Source organism: Herpailurus yagouaroundi, unplaced genomic scaffold (genome assembly GCF_014898765.1).
Source record: "Herpailurus yagouaroundi ecotype Mexico unplaced genomic scaffold, PumYag 196, whole genome shotgun sequence".
Lineage (NCBI taxonomy): Eukaryota > Metazoa > Chordata > Mammalia > Carnivora > Felidae > Herpailurus > Herpailurus yagouaroundi.
Window position 1 is genome coordinate 36,057,254 of NW_024412427.1, and position 14,282 is coordinate 36,071,535.

The 14,282-nt window shown below is 47.5% G+C and overlaps 1 protein-coding gene across 12 annotated transcripts in view; it reads left to right on the top strand.

Annotated features, from left to right (window-relative positions):
• The window catches only part of SYNDIG1 (synapse differentiation inducing 1), a 185,395-nt gene extending 173,276 nt beyond the window's left edge, over positions 1-12,119 (top strand). For 10 of the 12 annotated variants that reach the window (XM_040447882.1, XM_040447886.1, XM_040447881.1 and 7 more), the window contains one exon: positions 10,870-11,028. In XM_040447882.1, coding sequence (XP_040303816.1) covers positions 10,870-11,028 — 159 coding nt within the window. Of the gene's footprint in view, positions 1-347; positions 458-10,869 lie in introns of those variants that run through there. The other 2 variants (XM_040447892.1, XM_040447890.1) reach the window with 2 other exon arrangements.
• The last annotated feature ends 2,163 nt before the right edge of the window (positions 12,120-14,282 follow it).

Genomic DNA, 14,282 nt, shown 5'->3' on the forward strand with positions numbered 1-14,282 from the left:
ATCCCAGGACAGAAGGTGGATAGTAAGCTTAAAACATGGACTTTGGTTTATGATAATGTATTAACATTGGTTTATTAGAAACCTGCATGTATATTACTGTGAGTATAAAATCTATTTTACAGACTGAACCTTATTATGCATACCTTATTATCAACAAGTCTACTCCTAGCTGCATACCAACAAAAATAAGTATATATGTTCATTTAAAAGTACTAGAATGTTTGTAGCAGCCTTATTTATAATAGCCTGAAACTGGAAATTATATTTGCACAAGAAAATGGGCAAATTCGTTACAGAATATTCATACAGTAGGACACTAGACAATAAATTATCTATATAACCAACAGGGATGAATTTCACAAGTGAAGGAAGCCACACACACTAGTGTCTACACTCTAGGATCTGTTATAGGAAGTTCTGAAGTTATAACTGCTGGGGGAGAGTGACAGCAAGGGGCCAGAGAAGGCTTCCAGGAGCTGACTCGGTTCTGCTCTCCAACCAGTAACCCGCTGGTTACACAGGTATGTGCATGTTGTAAAAATTTACCAAGTTGTATGCTTATGAATTGTGCACTTTCCCTATGAATGTCATATTTGGGGAAGGTGTGCATGTAAAAAAAATATATATATATATATATATATATATGGTATGTGTGTGTCTATGTATATACAGATACACATATATATTTATATAGCACATATTTTTAAAATAATGAAAGATACAGAATAAGCCAATAGCCAAATGTATAGCCATTTATAGCTGTTCAAATTTGAGAAATGGGGAGGGTGACAATTTTCAGTCCTGCTAATTTTGTCTCTAATTCTTATTTAATAATAGAACTTCCTATGATCTCATGATCACTTTTTTTCCCTAACAATCTGCTTTCTGACCACATGTGACCCTGTAAGAAGCAGGTGGGACTGGGGGCACTGGGCAGGAGCACAGAGAGGGTGGCCTGGGCAAGGAGGTGGCAGTGGGAGACACCAGGAGACAGTGCAGAGTGGAGGTCTCCTCACCCTCCCCAGGGGCTCCCATTTTGCCTGGGTTCCACTCAGGTTCCCTGGACTCTCACTTGAGGAGTCCCAGCCTTCCAGCCCTCCCCTCACAGGCAAACAAACAAGTGTGTGGAGAAACCAAGGCAGTCTTCTCTCTGGATGGGGCCAGAGGCCAGCCTGTGGGGGAGAAAGGGTGTGAACGAGTTGGCAACCTCGGCCACAGGGTGGAAGTCCCTTTGGGAAGCACTTGCAGGAGCTGAGTGCCCTCTAGGGTTTGGTGGCTTCTCTAATCCCTCATGGAGAATGCGAGGTGGCAGTAGCTCATACATCCCACATGAGCATGGCACAGTGGCCACTGTTGATGTGTGTGTAGTTACAGTTATGTTCTCTGTGAAATGAGATCCGCAGAAGAAATGATTTTGATGACATCTCTACAGGATGTTCCCTCCCCCCTGAGTTCAGGGGCCCAGACCAAAGGCAGGTGGAGTGGCTCCTGGAAGGCCGGTGCTCAGTGCCCATGCCCAGGTGACTGAGGTTTGAGTCAGGTTTTACCCAAACACAATAGGTATATTTGTTTCCTAACAGGTCTCTTTTCTGCTGTTCGGACTTAATTAGCAATAGAAGATCTGTTGTTTTAAATGGCTTAAAATAGGGGAAATCATAAAAATGCATGTGAAAATAAGTACATGTGAGGAAAGAAACACGCGTGTTGAGGATTGGTGTGAGAGCACCTGCCTCTGAGAGGTCTTCCATTCTTGTGGCTTATGTCCCAATTATCTTGCTGTTCTCCTTCAGAATGTTACATGGAGTCTGCCTCTTCTTTGAGTACAGCTCTGAGTACCTTAGTACATACCAAATGTTAACTGTAATGAATAATGGAAATAACCTTTGCAATAATGCAAAGCAATGTAATCCAGCCAGACAGATATTGGTACTAGAGGAAAAATGAGTCGTAAAATATCCAAAGTTCTATAAATTTCCAAAGAGATGATTCTGGAGGCAGCAGGTGTCTTCAGGAGCCTGTCACAAATCTTGGATGTTGGTGTTAGGTGCTGGCATTTTCTGCTCAGGCCCTCCCAGCTGTGCCTGGACCCAGCTCCTCTACAGGAATGGAATGAATGTGTCCATGGATGATGTGGAACGTGGAAACATCCAACCTTACCTATTCTTCCCCTCAAAATGAGTGTAAGAGAACCAAAGCAGCAGGGTGTCTCTAAGAGAAAATCATGATTTTACTAGACGCTCAAACAATACTTCTAGCCAAGGGAAGTGAAGACTTTGACAAAGATTGTGAGAAACTCAACCCAGAGCTAAGACAAATGTTGGCCAATGGTTCCTGGCCCATGTGTGAAGGACCAGAGTCCAGACCCTAAAGGGGTTAATGTTAAATGTTAAAAAACATTCCAGATCATCTCAAGAAGGGGAGATGGTGTCCTAGCAGGGGTATGGAGCTTGGCATAGAGAACCTTGCCAAAGTGACACGAGGTCTGGGGCTAGTGTATGTCCCCATGAGAGATTCCACAGTCACATGAGGCACATATTCTAGTGGCCACCATGCTGGACAGCATGGACATAGAACACCTCCATCCTCATAGAAAGCTCTCCTGCATGGCACACACTAGACAGTCCCTCTCTGACCCACCTTCTGACCCTCTTCCTGGCTCTTCTCTTCCCCTCCTCTCCTGGATTCCCTGAGGAGCAGCAAACCCTTCTCCCTCTGTCACGCAGAGCATTGCATCATGCCCAAACTTAAAAAGCCAAGTCCTTTCCTGTGCTCAGCAGCAGAGCCAAGTAGGCTTCACCTTACACAGAAAGGGGTCATGATTATAAATATTTCCTTTGTGGATACCCCTGATTTATATCTTCCTTATCAGCTTGTAGACTCTATATAAGGCCAGTGACTGTCAGCCACAGGGATGCCCCAGAGGGTTCCTGTTGTAGTGGAAATGTTTCTGACCAAAGTGTGTTTGCACTCAGAAACCATGGTAGAAAAGGCTGTACTGTCATCTGTTCTATATTCATGGAGTAAACTGTACTGAACCTATCCAGGCTCCTAAAACATGCAGCTACAAGGCACCAGAGTGGTGAGTGCTGGACCCCCAGCAGCCCCTCCCTCAGCAGGGGCAGGTAAGGCTCTCTGAGGATATAGTAGGTGAGTTAAGAATTTAAAAGGCCACTGCAAATACAGAGCTAGAGAGCAGTCTGTAGAGAGAAGCCAGGGCATACCTTCACTTGATTTGCATCTGTGTGTATAGAGAATTTAGCATCTCCTTTCCTTCCCTCTTCTCTGGTTTGGATATCAAGGTTTTACTAGTTTCATAAAATGAGTTTCTCTATTCTTTATGAATAGTTCTCATATGGTCATTTAATTTTTGGTAGAATCACTTCTAAAATTATCTTGGGTGCAAGAGTAGATTTTTTAAACTATGCTTTCTTCCAGTTACTGACCCTCTCCAAAGATATCCACTAACCTACTTCTATGCCAACAGCATAGACTACTTTAGCCTGTTTTTTACTTATGTAAATAGAATCCTGTGTCCAGCTTCTTCTGTTCCACATTATGTTTCTGAGATTTATTTCCTTACCATTACTGGGTATCATTATTGTTTATCCTTTTTACTGCTGTTGGACATTTGTCTGGCTTCCTGTTTGGAGCTATTATGATGGTCATTGTTACAAACATTCTTGTAGATGTTCTTTGGTGAACATATAAGTAATATTTAAGTATTTACTAACAGTAGGTTTGTTGTATAATGTGCTCATATGTTCAGCTGTGAGAAGACTGATAGTTTCCTCAAGTAGTGATAAGAATTTACACTCCTACCAGGCCTGTGTGAGAATTTGTTTTTTCCACATTCTCACTAATAATTGGTACTGTGTCCCTTTCCCACTTGAGCCTGGTGGGGGGGGGGTACAGCACAGTTCTTTCAAGATGTGTTTGGCTGGGGCATGGCTGCACACCTGGGAAGGAGGGGAGCAGTATCTCCCCCACTCTCCTCCTCCCTGCTTGCCAGCCATGGTGTCTCCCCCTTTCACATGGTAGACATGGCCAGATAGAGGGTAGAGCAGTCTTACCCAACTCAGGCTGTCATGTGAGGCCTCATGATTTCTGGGCCTGGAGGATGTTTTTTTTTTTTTTCATCTAGGCATTCTTGTGGGTTCTTTGCAGATCCCACATGCATTCTGAATCCTCAACTACAGTTTGCATGAGACAAGCCATGCATCTTTGTCAGCATTTTCTGTGGAGGTCTGCTTGCCCCTCAGTTGGCCTCTGTTGTCACCACCAACAGAGAGACGTTTCTGTGGATAAATAAGCTAAAGTATTAAAAAGTGCCACCCAAGGAATGTAAATTTAACTAATTCTCTGCAAGATGGACTGTCTCATCATGAAAACCTGAGCAAATTTAAATTGTTAAATGAGTATAAGAAGTTTCCTGCCTTGTGATAGATGACGTGTGCCCCTGACGTGGTGGTCTGATTTGGTGCCTGGCCTCACCTCAGGAGGTGTGGCCCCAGTGGCACAGCTGACTGACCTCACACTTAGCCACAGTGTGTTTGTCCTGGTTGTGCATTCTTTGTTTATATGATTTTTAATTCCTCAGTTTAAATCCCTTCACTCAAGAGAGAGGAGAAGAAGCCAGTGGTTTTCAGGAATTTTAGCACTGTTTTCCTTTTGCTCTTCAGTTTAAAAGTCAGGTTTTCTATGTATCTTCACAACCAGATAAATGAGGGTAGTTGTGTAACCAAAGAACCAGAGTGCCCATTTAGTGTTTCAGTGTGAAATGTTCCAGCAGGCTATTGAAGAACTCAGCGCCTCCAAGGTGTAAGGGGGAGGGGGACATTTCCCCAGTCAGGCCTGTGGCTGAGCCAGGCCCCAAAGGTGCCCTGTGGAGTCTGAGGCTTCTTGCTTTCTGATTGGAGATTCTTTATGCCCCGGTGTTTTAAGGCTCCCCACTCCCTTATGACTTTAGCCACCTTCCAGAGGGTGCAAGTCTGGGTCCCACAGAAGGTACAGCTAGGTGCTGGTCAAGAACTTGCTAGCCACCTGTACTTTCTGTCTTCTAAGCAAAAGGCCCCCAAAAGAAAGTAAAAAATTCACTCATGACCTGTTGGAGGAAGGGCAGGGAAGGAAAACCCAGCCCCAAGGGAGAAGTTTCCCACCCCAAATCAGGAGCAGGTGGATTTCCTGTCCTGTTCATGGGTACAAATGGGAACAGCTGCTTATAGATTGGGCCAGAGGGCCTGGCTTACAGTGTCATGCTTCTTTCTGTCCAGTTGGCCCTCCCAGTTCTGCCTTCAGGGGTGACAGAGGTGATGCTGAGGGAAAGCTGCCTGTAGGCAACCGCCCTGTGAATATGAGCTCCATGGGAGGACTGCCTCTCAGCCTAGTCCCAGGAGCCAAAATTGTCACTGCCCCAAGAGTTGGCACAGATTTGATTCTGATCTGACTGGAGGAGCTCCTGACTGTGACACCATGAGTGCATCCCTTGGCTTCATGGGAGTTCACATTCACCTGTGCAAGCAGGAGCCAATCTGAGCCATAGCTACTTTCATGAAAGGGTCCCCAGGAGCAGATCCTGAGATGCCCAAAGACAGGCCATCTGTCTAGGAGGAGAGTCCGGGCAGACTGGAGGTGAACAAGGTCATGAGGAAGGAGCCAGAAACTTCCAGTAAGGGGGCACTGAGCCAGTGAGACCTGCCTTTCCCCAGCCCTGTGGCCTGCCTCAGCCCATAACTCAGTAAGAATGTTGAGGAAAGAGGAGATGCAGCCCAAGCCCCACTTAGGTCAGGACAGAGCCACCTCACTGAGCAGTTCTCAAACTCCTGACCCTCAGAAACTGGTAGACATGGAAGGGCTTATTCTTGTTTGAAGCCAAAGCTGGGGATGATGTGTCCCTCAGCAATGGGTGATAAACACAGCCATCAGGAGAGAGAAGGCTGCCCGGGATGGGTGCCTGGAAGCCTGCTGGCCTCTCACAGGCAACAAAAAGCCTGCAGGTCAGGTCCTCAGGGAGCCTGCCCCAGGCCCACAGCCACGTCACAGCTGATGCAAACATTTTATTGCTGTCTTAGCTGTAGCTGGTCAGTCAAGAAATAGATGACTCACCCCAATTAGATCATTTGCAGAGGGCTGATTTACAAAGATGGCTGGCATGGGGACCACAAGGGACAGGGATGTGACTGGAGTGGGCATGTCAGAGAAGCCACAATGAGGAGGCCTGGAGAGAATAGGATGGAGGGTTTGAACCTGCAGGAATCATCAGTTCTGCAGCCCTCACAGGTGGTGAGCCCTGTCCCCCTCTTCTAATCTCCCTGAGAGGCCCTTAGGGAGAAGGAACCAGGGCAGCCTCCTAGCCACAGGCAGGTAAATGTGGGAAGAGTGTGGGTCTGGAGAGTGAAGGGCAGGAGCCAGTGTCAGAGCTTCCACTGACCAAGCGTCATGCCCATTGGTCCACTGCACAGATGGGAACACCAACTCTCAGACTCCCTCTTCCCCTTTTAAAGTAGGTGGAGTACATGATTTTAAGTAAAGTCACACGCACACTCCCAGGGGCTGGCAGTATCCTTGACCCCACAGTGGGAGGGCCTTGGTGGCAGGTCACCCCACTTTGGGAGAAGATGAGGCTGGGCAGTATTGGGGTTCAGGGTCAAGAAGGCCATGCATGCTGTGCTGCAGGGCGTGGGGACTATAGCAGGCACTGCTGGAGACAATGTGAGTGGGTCCACCTGTGGTAAGGTCTGTAGCCGGCAGCTAGAGAAAGTGGGAAAGGTGTAGGCAAGTCAGGAGGAAGGGGCCCCCGACAAGCACAAGACGACTCAAGTGAGTTATTTGAATGCCTGAGAACAAAGTGCGAGAGGGAGTTTAAGCTGTCCATTTCCTTTGGCACACATCACCTTCCACAACAGAAGGCATTTTCCAGGAGGACAGAATAGGATCAAGGATGGGGCTCCCACCTGCAGGGTATGTTGGCCCCACAAAAACAGAGGTCAATCCCATGTTGCCATTAGAAAGGAGGCTATTAGGAGGTAAAATGCCAGCCAATACTCCTTAGGGCCATAAACCAGAGGGAATGAGGTTTAGAAATAACACCTCACAAGCTAAAAACAAAAGTGTGAGAGCTGAGGGTGTGAGTGGCTTCCCTTTCTGCAAATGCCCACATGCAGGAATCAAAGAAGTGCCTTGCATGGTGAATGGACAGGCCATCAGGGCACACAGCTGCCACGACCTCAGGTGGGGACACCCAGGAGGCTGAGTTCACCCCCTGAGCTCCAACTCTCCCAGTTTCATTCCTTCTATTGCTAACATGGAAAGGTGATTCTGTTGGGAAAATGTGGGTCATCAGGATGCTCTCCATGCCAGACCAGGGCTGCCTTCTTGCAAAGCAGTGAGTCTCATCCCAGTTTGCCTGAACTGTCCCTATTGCAGCACTGAGTGTCCCAAGTCCTGGGAATCCCCTCAGTACTGAGCAAACTGGGACAGTTGGCCACCCTGGTCTCGACCTTGCCTGCACACTGGAATCACCTGGAAGCATGAAAGGCACAGAAGCCAGGTCCCAACCCAGAGCCTCTGACTTCCCTGGCCCAGGGTGTGGCCTGGGCATCAGGAGTTTTCAAAGCTTCCTGGCAATTGGAATGTGCCCCAAGTTTGAGAAGTCCTGCTGCAGAGCCATCTGACATGGTGCAGTCTGTGCTGATGAGACCCACATGCCATTCCAAGTAAGGCCTCTCAGCATGCCTGCAGCACACTCACTTACAAACCATGGGCTGCATGTGCACACTGGGGTGTAGATAAGTCTAGATCCCCAGTTAGGGCAAACAAACAACATCTGCTTATTCCAGCCAAGAAGCAAGCATCTGCAATGTCCTCCTGTCCCTACCAGGAGATGCCAGGTTGGCTCTGTTCCTTGGTATCTCCTTTCCTTCCCCACCCACCCCAATGTAGCAGTCAGAGCAGCTGGAAACGTGGCTGCTGGGGGAATCCAGTAGGCCTGGCTGACCCTCAGCTCATAAAAATGCACATGCACACAGTCCTGCTTTCAGCATCAGGGCTTCACAGACCCCTGGATCCAGGACCAGACCCCTGCACTCCTGCATAGCAAGAAAAGCCTGGAGACTTAGCCCAGAAGTTTTCAGTATGGAAATATTTCTTCAAGGTTGCACCTCAAAGGAGATACAAGCTGATTTGTAGCCACAGGATCCATTTTCTGAAACAAAGGATGTGTGTCAGGGACCACCTTTGTTAGACCAGGATGCCCAGTCTGTGGAGTGTAAACAGCATCGCTACCTCACAGGAGCTTCTGCAAAATGCAGATGCTGAGTGGCATTGCTGAAAAGCAGCCTGCTTGCCAATGAGGCTCTATCTGTTTGCTGTTTCTGATACATCTCAGCAGATAGCATCTCCAACACAACACACTTCTGTTGGAACAGTTGCCCTATAACCAAACAAAACGTAGAGGGTGTTCCCAGCTTGCACTGTGAGAGTAAACCATGGAGCTTGATTCCCCAGCTGACACTTCTGGGCTCCTGGGGACTAGAGCACTCGCACCATGGGCTCAGAACCTGCCAGAGGGGATGTCTGCAGAGATGGGCCAGAGCTTAGGTCAAGGCTACCCAGTGCCACTACCTTCCTTACACAGACCACCAGAGAACCCAGGAGGGTGCACCTGGTGCCAGTACCACCTGGAAGCATTTGAAGGGAGCTGATCTTGTACAGCCCACTCGGTCATTCATGAAATGTTCAGTGAGTTCCTACCATCCACCCAGGCTTCAGGCAGATGGTGTGGACAAGGCAGGCGTGGACCTGTCTCTGGAGCTTAAAGCTGAGCCAGGAAGGCAACTACTAAACATAGTTACTGAAACATGTGAGCCTTGATGAGATGGGTCAGTTGGGACACAGGCACTCCCGGCAGGACCTGTTTTCAGGGGGAGGGAGTGCCCAGTGTGCCCTGCCTTCCTGTCTGTCCTCTCCTGTAGCAAGTCCCAGGGCAGATTGCCTTAAGGGTAGAGGTAATGAGAGATAGTAGCAAAGCCCCATTCTGATGGAATGTGGCCGCCTGGCTAAGGATGGGCATTTCTAGGGAATCATGTTATGAGATACTGGGGTGTTTGGGAGTGCTGCTAGAGAAAATGAAACACAGCTAATTGAGGCTTAATTAATTAATTAGCATTGTCCTAGGAGGCTTCTCATTCAGCATTCCCTTAGCTCTGCTTCATCAAGAATTGTCAGCAGTGAGCTCCCAAGCTCCCTTCCAAGAAAGAAAATCAGGAGAGGAAGGCAAAAACTGACCTCCAGGATCCAACAGATAGGAAAAAGAGAGATCCCAAGCAGACCAGAGTCCCTTCTCAACCAGACACAGAGCTCCACATTTCATCAGTCAGGGTCAGGACTGTGCAGGGTGGAACTTCATCTCATGAGTTACTTCTGAGTCTAACCCTTTGTGGTCTGTTGCAAAGGTTTTGGCATACCTTAGTTTGAGTAAACAACATACCACACCCATACCGGCCTACACAATGCAGAAATACCACTGATGACACATGGAGATAGGACCCAGGGAAGATCTGTTTTTCTGGAGATGGGCCAGAGAGTGAGTTAGGACATTGACCTGGACAGTGGGCTCTGCCTTTCCCCGACCACAAAGAATCCCCAGCCATCTTGGGGTTAACCCTCGTCAGCATCACTTGACCCTCCCAGGGGTTAGGGGGTCCTAGTACCTTCTACCCCCATCAGCCAAATTCATCATTTTCCTCAAGTGGTCCTTTTAGGATGGTTACAGCTGAAACTCATGACAGTCCCTATGCTCTTGTGTAACATTTCTAGTCTCACTTGTGGAGAGGGACAGCAAAGGAAGGGGTTGGGGATGAGTACATAGGGTCTGCTGCAAAATACCCAACCAGATACAACATCCCAAGCCTCCACATTCCTATCCATCTTGTGATCCCAAGAAACATGAATTTTATCAAAGCAACACCTCATTAGGCAACTGAGTGACCAGAAATGTGGGTATTGGTCTTACATCATAATTTTATTGATGGTTGAATTTTACCAACTGCAGCTATGGTGAAGAAGGTCAGTGGTCAGGAATGCTGGGTTCCATGGCCACCAGCTGAAGACTAAAGTGTTAAGTATCCTGAAATTGCTTTAACAGTCTTATGCCATAGTATCCTCTCTGGGAAATGAGAACTATAATTTCCTTCCTCACACCCCTACTATGTTTTAAAGTTAAATCAGGTAAGTGTGAACATATTCTAGTGTTATTCAGGGTGCCTGGGGACTCAGTCAATTAAGCATCTGACTCCTGGTTTTGGCTCACGTCATGATCTCAAAATTCATGAGTTCAAGCCCCACGTCGGGCTCTATGCTGAAATGGTGAAGCCTGCTTGGGAGTTCTCTCTCCCTTTCTCTGTACCTCCCTGGCTTGCTCACTCTCTCAAAAAAATAAATAAATAAAAATTTTAAAAAAGGAAATTCAATGTTTTCCAAATAAAATAAACTATCATCTATGGGTAGAAAACAGGGTGCTGAGGCTGTAATATCTACTCTATCCCTCACATCCTGGTTCCCAAGACGCTGGACCCCACATTGGTGGTGGAGTACTGCCAGCCATGGGTATTCCTGGGGACACTTTTCTTTTTTTAAGCTTTAACTGCCTTGCAGTCTGGGGGAGCAATACCTCCCTATTTCTTCTTTGCCAGTTATAGAACAGCTGCATCACACCTGGGAGTACACCCAGTTACCCCTTGGCAAGTCCTCCCTGTCTGTTGTCAGCTAAGTTCAAAGTTGGAAAGGCACCAGAGGTGAACACTACAGTCACTTCATTTGCTCTGACTTGCTCATCTTGACTTCCTTTTTTCCTCTCTCTTTTCTCTCCAACAGACGAACAAAGCCGTGGCCAAGGGCGACTTCCACCAGGCCAGCACTAGCTCCCGGCGGGCCCTGTTCCTGGCTGTGCTATCCATCACGATTGGAACTGGTATCTACGTGGGCGTGGCTGTGGCCCTCATCGCCTACCTCTCCAAGAACAACCACCTATGAGCTTCCTCCAGGCACATAGGAGAAGAACCTGGGGCCAGTTGTGTGCAGATGCACAGAAGGCAGGGCTGGCAAGGGGAGGACACACAGACACACCTTTGTGATGCTGTACACTATAAATTATTGCCAAACGACTCCATAAAGCCCTGGGATTTTCTACCCATGGGTTTCTTTTGTTTTTACCCTTTAATTTCATTTTCACAGCACTGTGTAGAGCACGAGGCACATGGGCACTGCTGACCCTTCCAAAGGGAAGCTCCAAAGATCCTGACCCTCAAGGCCGTCTCTGGATGGATTCTGGTGGATTCATGACAGTGCAGCTCTCTCTGCAGCCTGCCAGTGCCTGGAATGCCATAGCATTAGCAATACACAAACAATTCAAATGTGTTTATTTTTTATGGAATATGGTGCAATAGGCAGAGGGCAGAGGACTCGTCACTTCTGTCTGTGGCCCTGCTTCACTCCTCCGTCATTTTCCCTGTCCATGATCCTTCCCTGCAGGAAGAAAATGGGGCTGGCAGGAAGAGAGACAGAACTGCTGGCAGTCCTCCCAGCTGCCACTGGTCTTCAGATGGGTCCAGCCCTAAAAATGCAAGTCCAGAATCACATGGGGTCTGTCTCCAGGCCCAGTGGACACTCCCTCCATGCTGCCCCCAGCCTAGGAACATTGGGCCTCCTTTGGATATGTCCAAATTCAGCAGCCACCACGCAGCAATATGCAGTCTTGGGGCCTCGTTGATCTAGGGTGGGGGGCAGGCCACAGTCCCTCCCAAGACCCCTCCCAGAAAGACCCTGAAGTTTGCTCCAGGAACTGTAGGCAAAGGAGCTGTGGATACCATCTCAGCATAAAGATGCCTGTGTTGACACTCACCCTGGTGATGAGCAGTGACACCATTGATCTTTAAAAGGAAATGAACCTTCCCTGTCGACTAAATGAATAGCTATTTTCTTGTCATTTTTTTAAGTGCAACTACTGCTTCATGCTGCTTAAGTTATCCGATGAATGCTGAGAAATAAGTAATCAGACATTTTAATACCATTTCACTGCTGTTTTACGAGTGTTCATTATTTAACAAAAATTATCTTTTAGCTTTTTTGCTTATGACTTTTTTTTCTGATGAATATCAATTCTTGGGTTTCATTTCTACTTTTCACTTGTTTTAAATAACCACAGAGTGACCAAAGACTTAGCTGGTGGAAAAGTGGGAGTGTCTCCTAAGATAAGGGTCACAATAGCCCCGGCTGCTTACACTTTTACTTTGAATACCATTAATATTATCATCCTAATAATAATATTAGGGGACACAGGGGCCATCTCTCTAGGACAGTAGTTCCTTCCACAGCACTTACAAAATACCTGCTGCCTGGGTCCCAGCCCCAGAAATTCTGATGTCGTTGAGCAGGGCCACAGCCTGGTAATGCCAGTGTCCAGCACAAGTTAGGAACCACTGTCCTGGAATAAGGACTTGGGTTTGATCTCCTTCACCTACCCCTTTCCCCCTTGAACTTAAATGCTTAATATTCTGAAAATTTGTAGCACTGCCTTCCTGGATCAAATCCAAGATCCATCTAGAATTTGTCCTTAGCAGATGCTCCAAAAACATATTCTAAGACCCTAACCTGAAGAAGAATATATGAAAGAAGCCCAAACATCCCTGTAAGAGTCAGAATAACCTGGTGATAGAGTGCATGGATTGGGATCAAACCAGCTGTGTGATCCATATGGGTGCATGTCTCTGAACCTCATCTCTAAGAGATGACAGTTAAGGCCCACTTCTGAGGACTTCTGGGGAATGCACGGGCACAGAGTCCAATGCCTGGCCCGGGTTGGTGTGCTGGACATGGGATGGCTGTGGTCACTCTCAGTGTCCTGGATAGCCCATCCCACAACTTGTTCATGCCCTTCCATTTTTTCTGCCCAGTACCTCAGGGTTTATTCATCATGAGCCATTGTGTGAAATGATCTTTTTACTTGTGCTAAATTAGCCCATTTTAAGTTCAAGAGGTGCTCAAAGTTCCATATCTTTGGATTTAGTTAAGAAGTAGAATCTACTCCCTATGTCCTCCCCACTGTCTCCACTGCCACCAATATGCCAGCCCCTTAGTGCCCAGGTGCTCTGTCTCCTGCTAGACCACCTTCCCATCTTCTCTCAGCCCCTGTCTTTCCACATGGAAAAGCTTCAGGTTAAAGGGATTCAGGCCTCTCTGTGGTTTCTCAAGCTCTGCCAAGAATTTCCCAAGGACCAGCACAAGAGCATATGGTGCAGAGGGCCCTATGGGTGTTAGGGTCAGGGCCAAACCATTCAGAGGACAACTAATAAGGCATGTGTGGCCTTGAAGCTCATATGACAAGTAGACCCAGTGTGGCCCCATCCTATGACTGGCTTGGCCTTGCTATCAGAGGAAGTGGTTGAATGTGATCTTCAGTAGCTGTGTTAGTGACTGCTGCACAACACAATAGTCTTCTAGGCATGTCTGTGGCCCATATGCCTTTCTAGACCTTAATTTTTCTAGTTGGTGCAGCCACAGATGAGGCACTATGCTCTGTAGGTCCTGCCCTGGGCACTGGACCCACAATATCTCATGCAGTCCCAAGAACCCCGGCAGGCAGGTGACAGAACTGAGGTTCCGAGAAGGTAACTCCCCCAGCACCACATTAAGTGGCAGCTGTAGAGTAAGGATGGGAACCACAGTCTGGTGCCACAACCCCCAGACAACAGGTAAAACCTGCTACCTCTCCCCTGACTGCAAAGTTCCCCAGTCCACAGCAACTCATTTCATTCCTGTAAAAACTCTTTATTACAAGCATTTTGTTGACAGAGACCTGGAGTGTGTAAGTAATTTTCCTAAAATCATGCACCAGGGAAACAGAAAATTAAGATGAAACCCCCACCATCATATACTAAGCCTGTTCAGCTTCCTCTTATAAACCATGCTGCCTTGGCTGTAGGTCTACAAAGCAAGAAAAATTGCATCGATGCCTAGATCACATTTTGGGGGGCAAGACTCTTAGGAATTTAAAAGGTATTTTGGTTTGTGTTTCACAACGTGTCTTTACCAGCAGGTGATGGGAACAAGTTGGGGGAAGGTTGGAGGCCTGAGGCGACTTTTGTGGCACTGGTGGTTAGGGCAGGGCCTAATCCTCTACACATCTCCATCCTGCATCCTTAGAGATGTCCCTGCCTACCTATCTCCATCTCCCTCAAGCTCTTCTCTGCCTCTGCTTCACTAGGCATCCCTGCCCATGTCCCCTATTC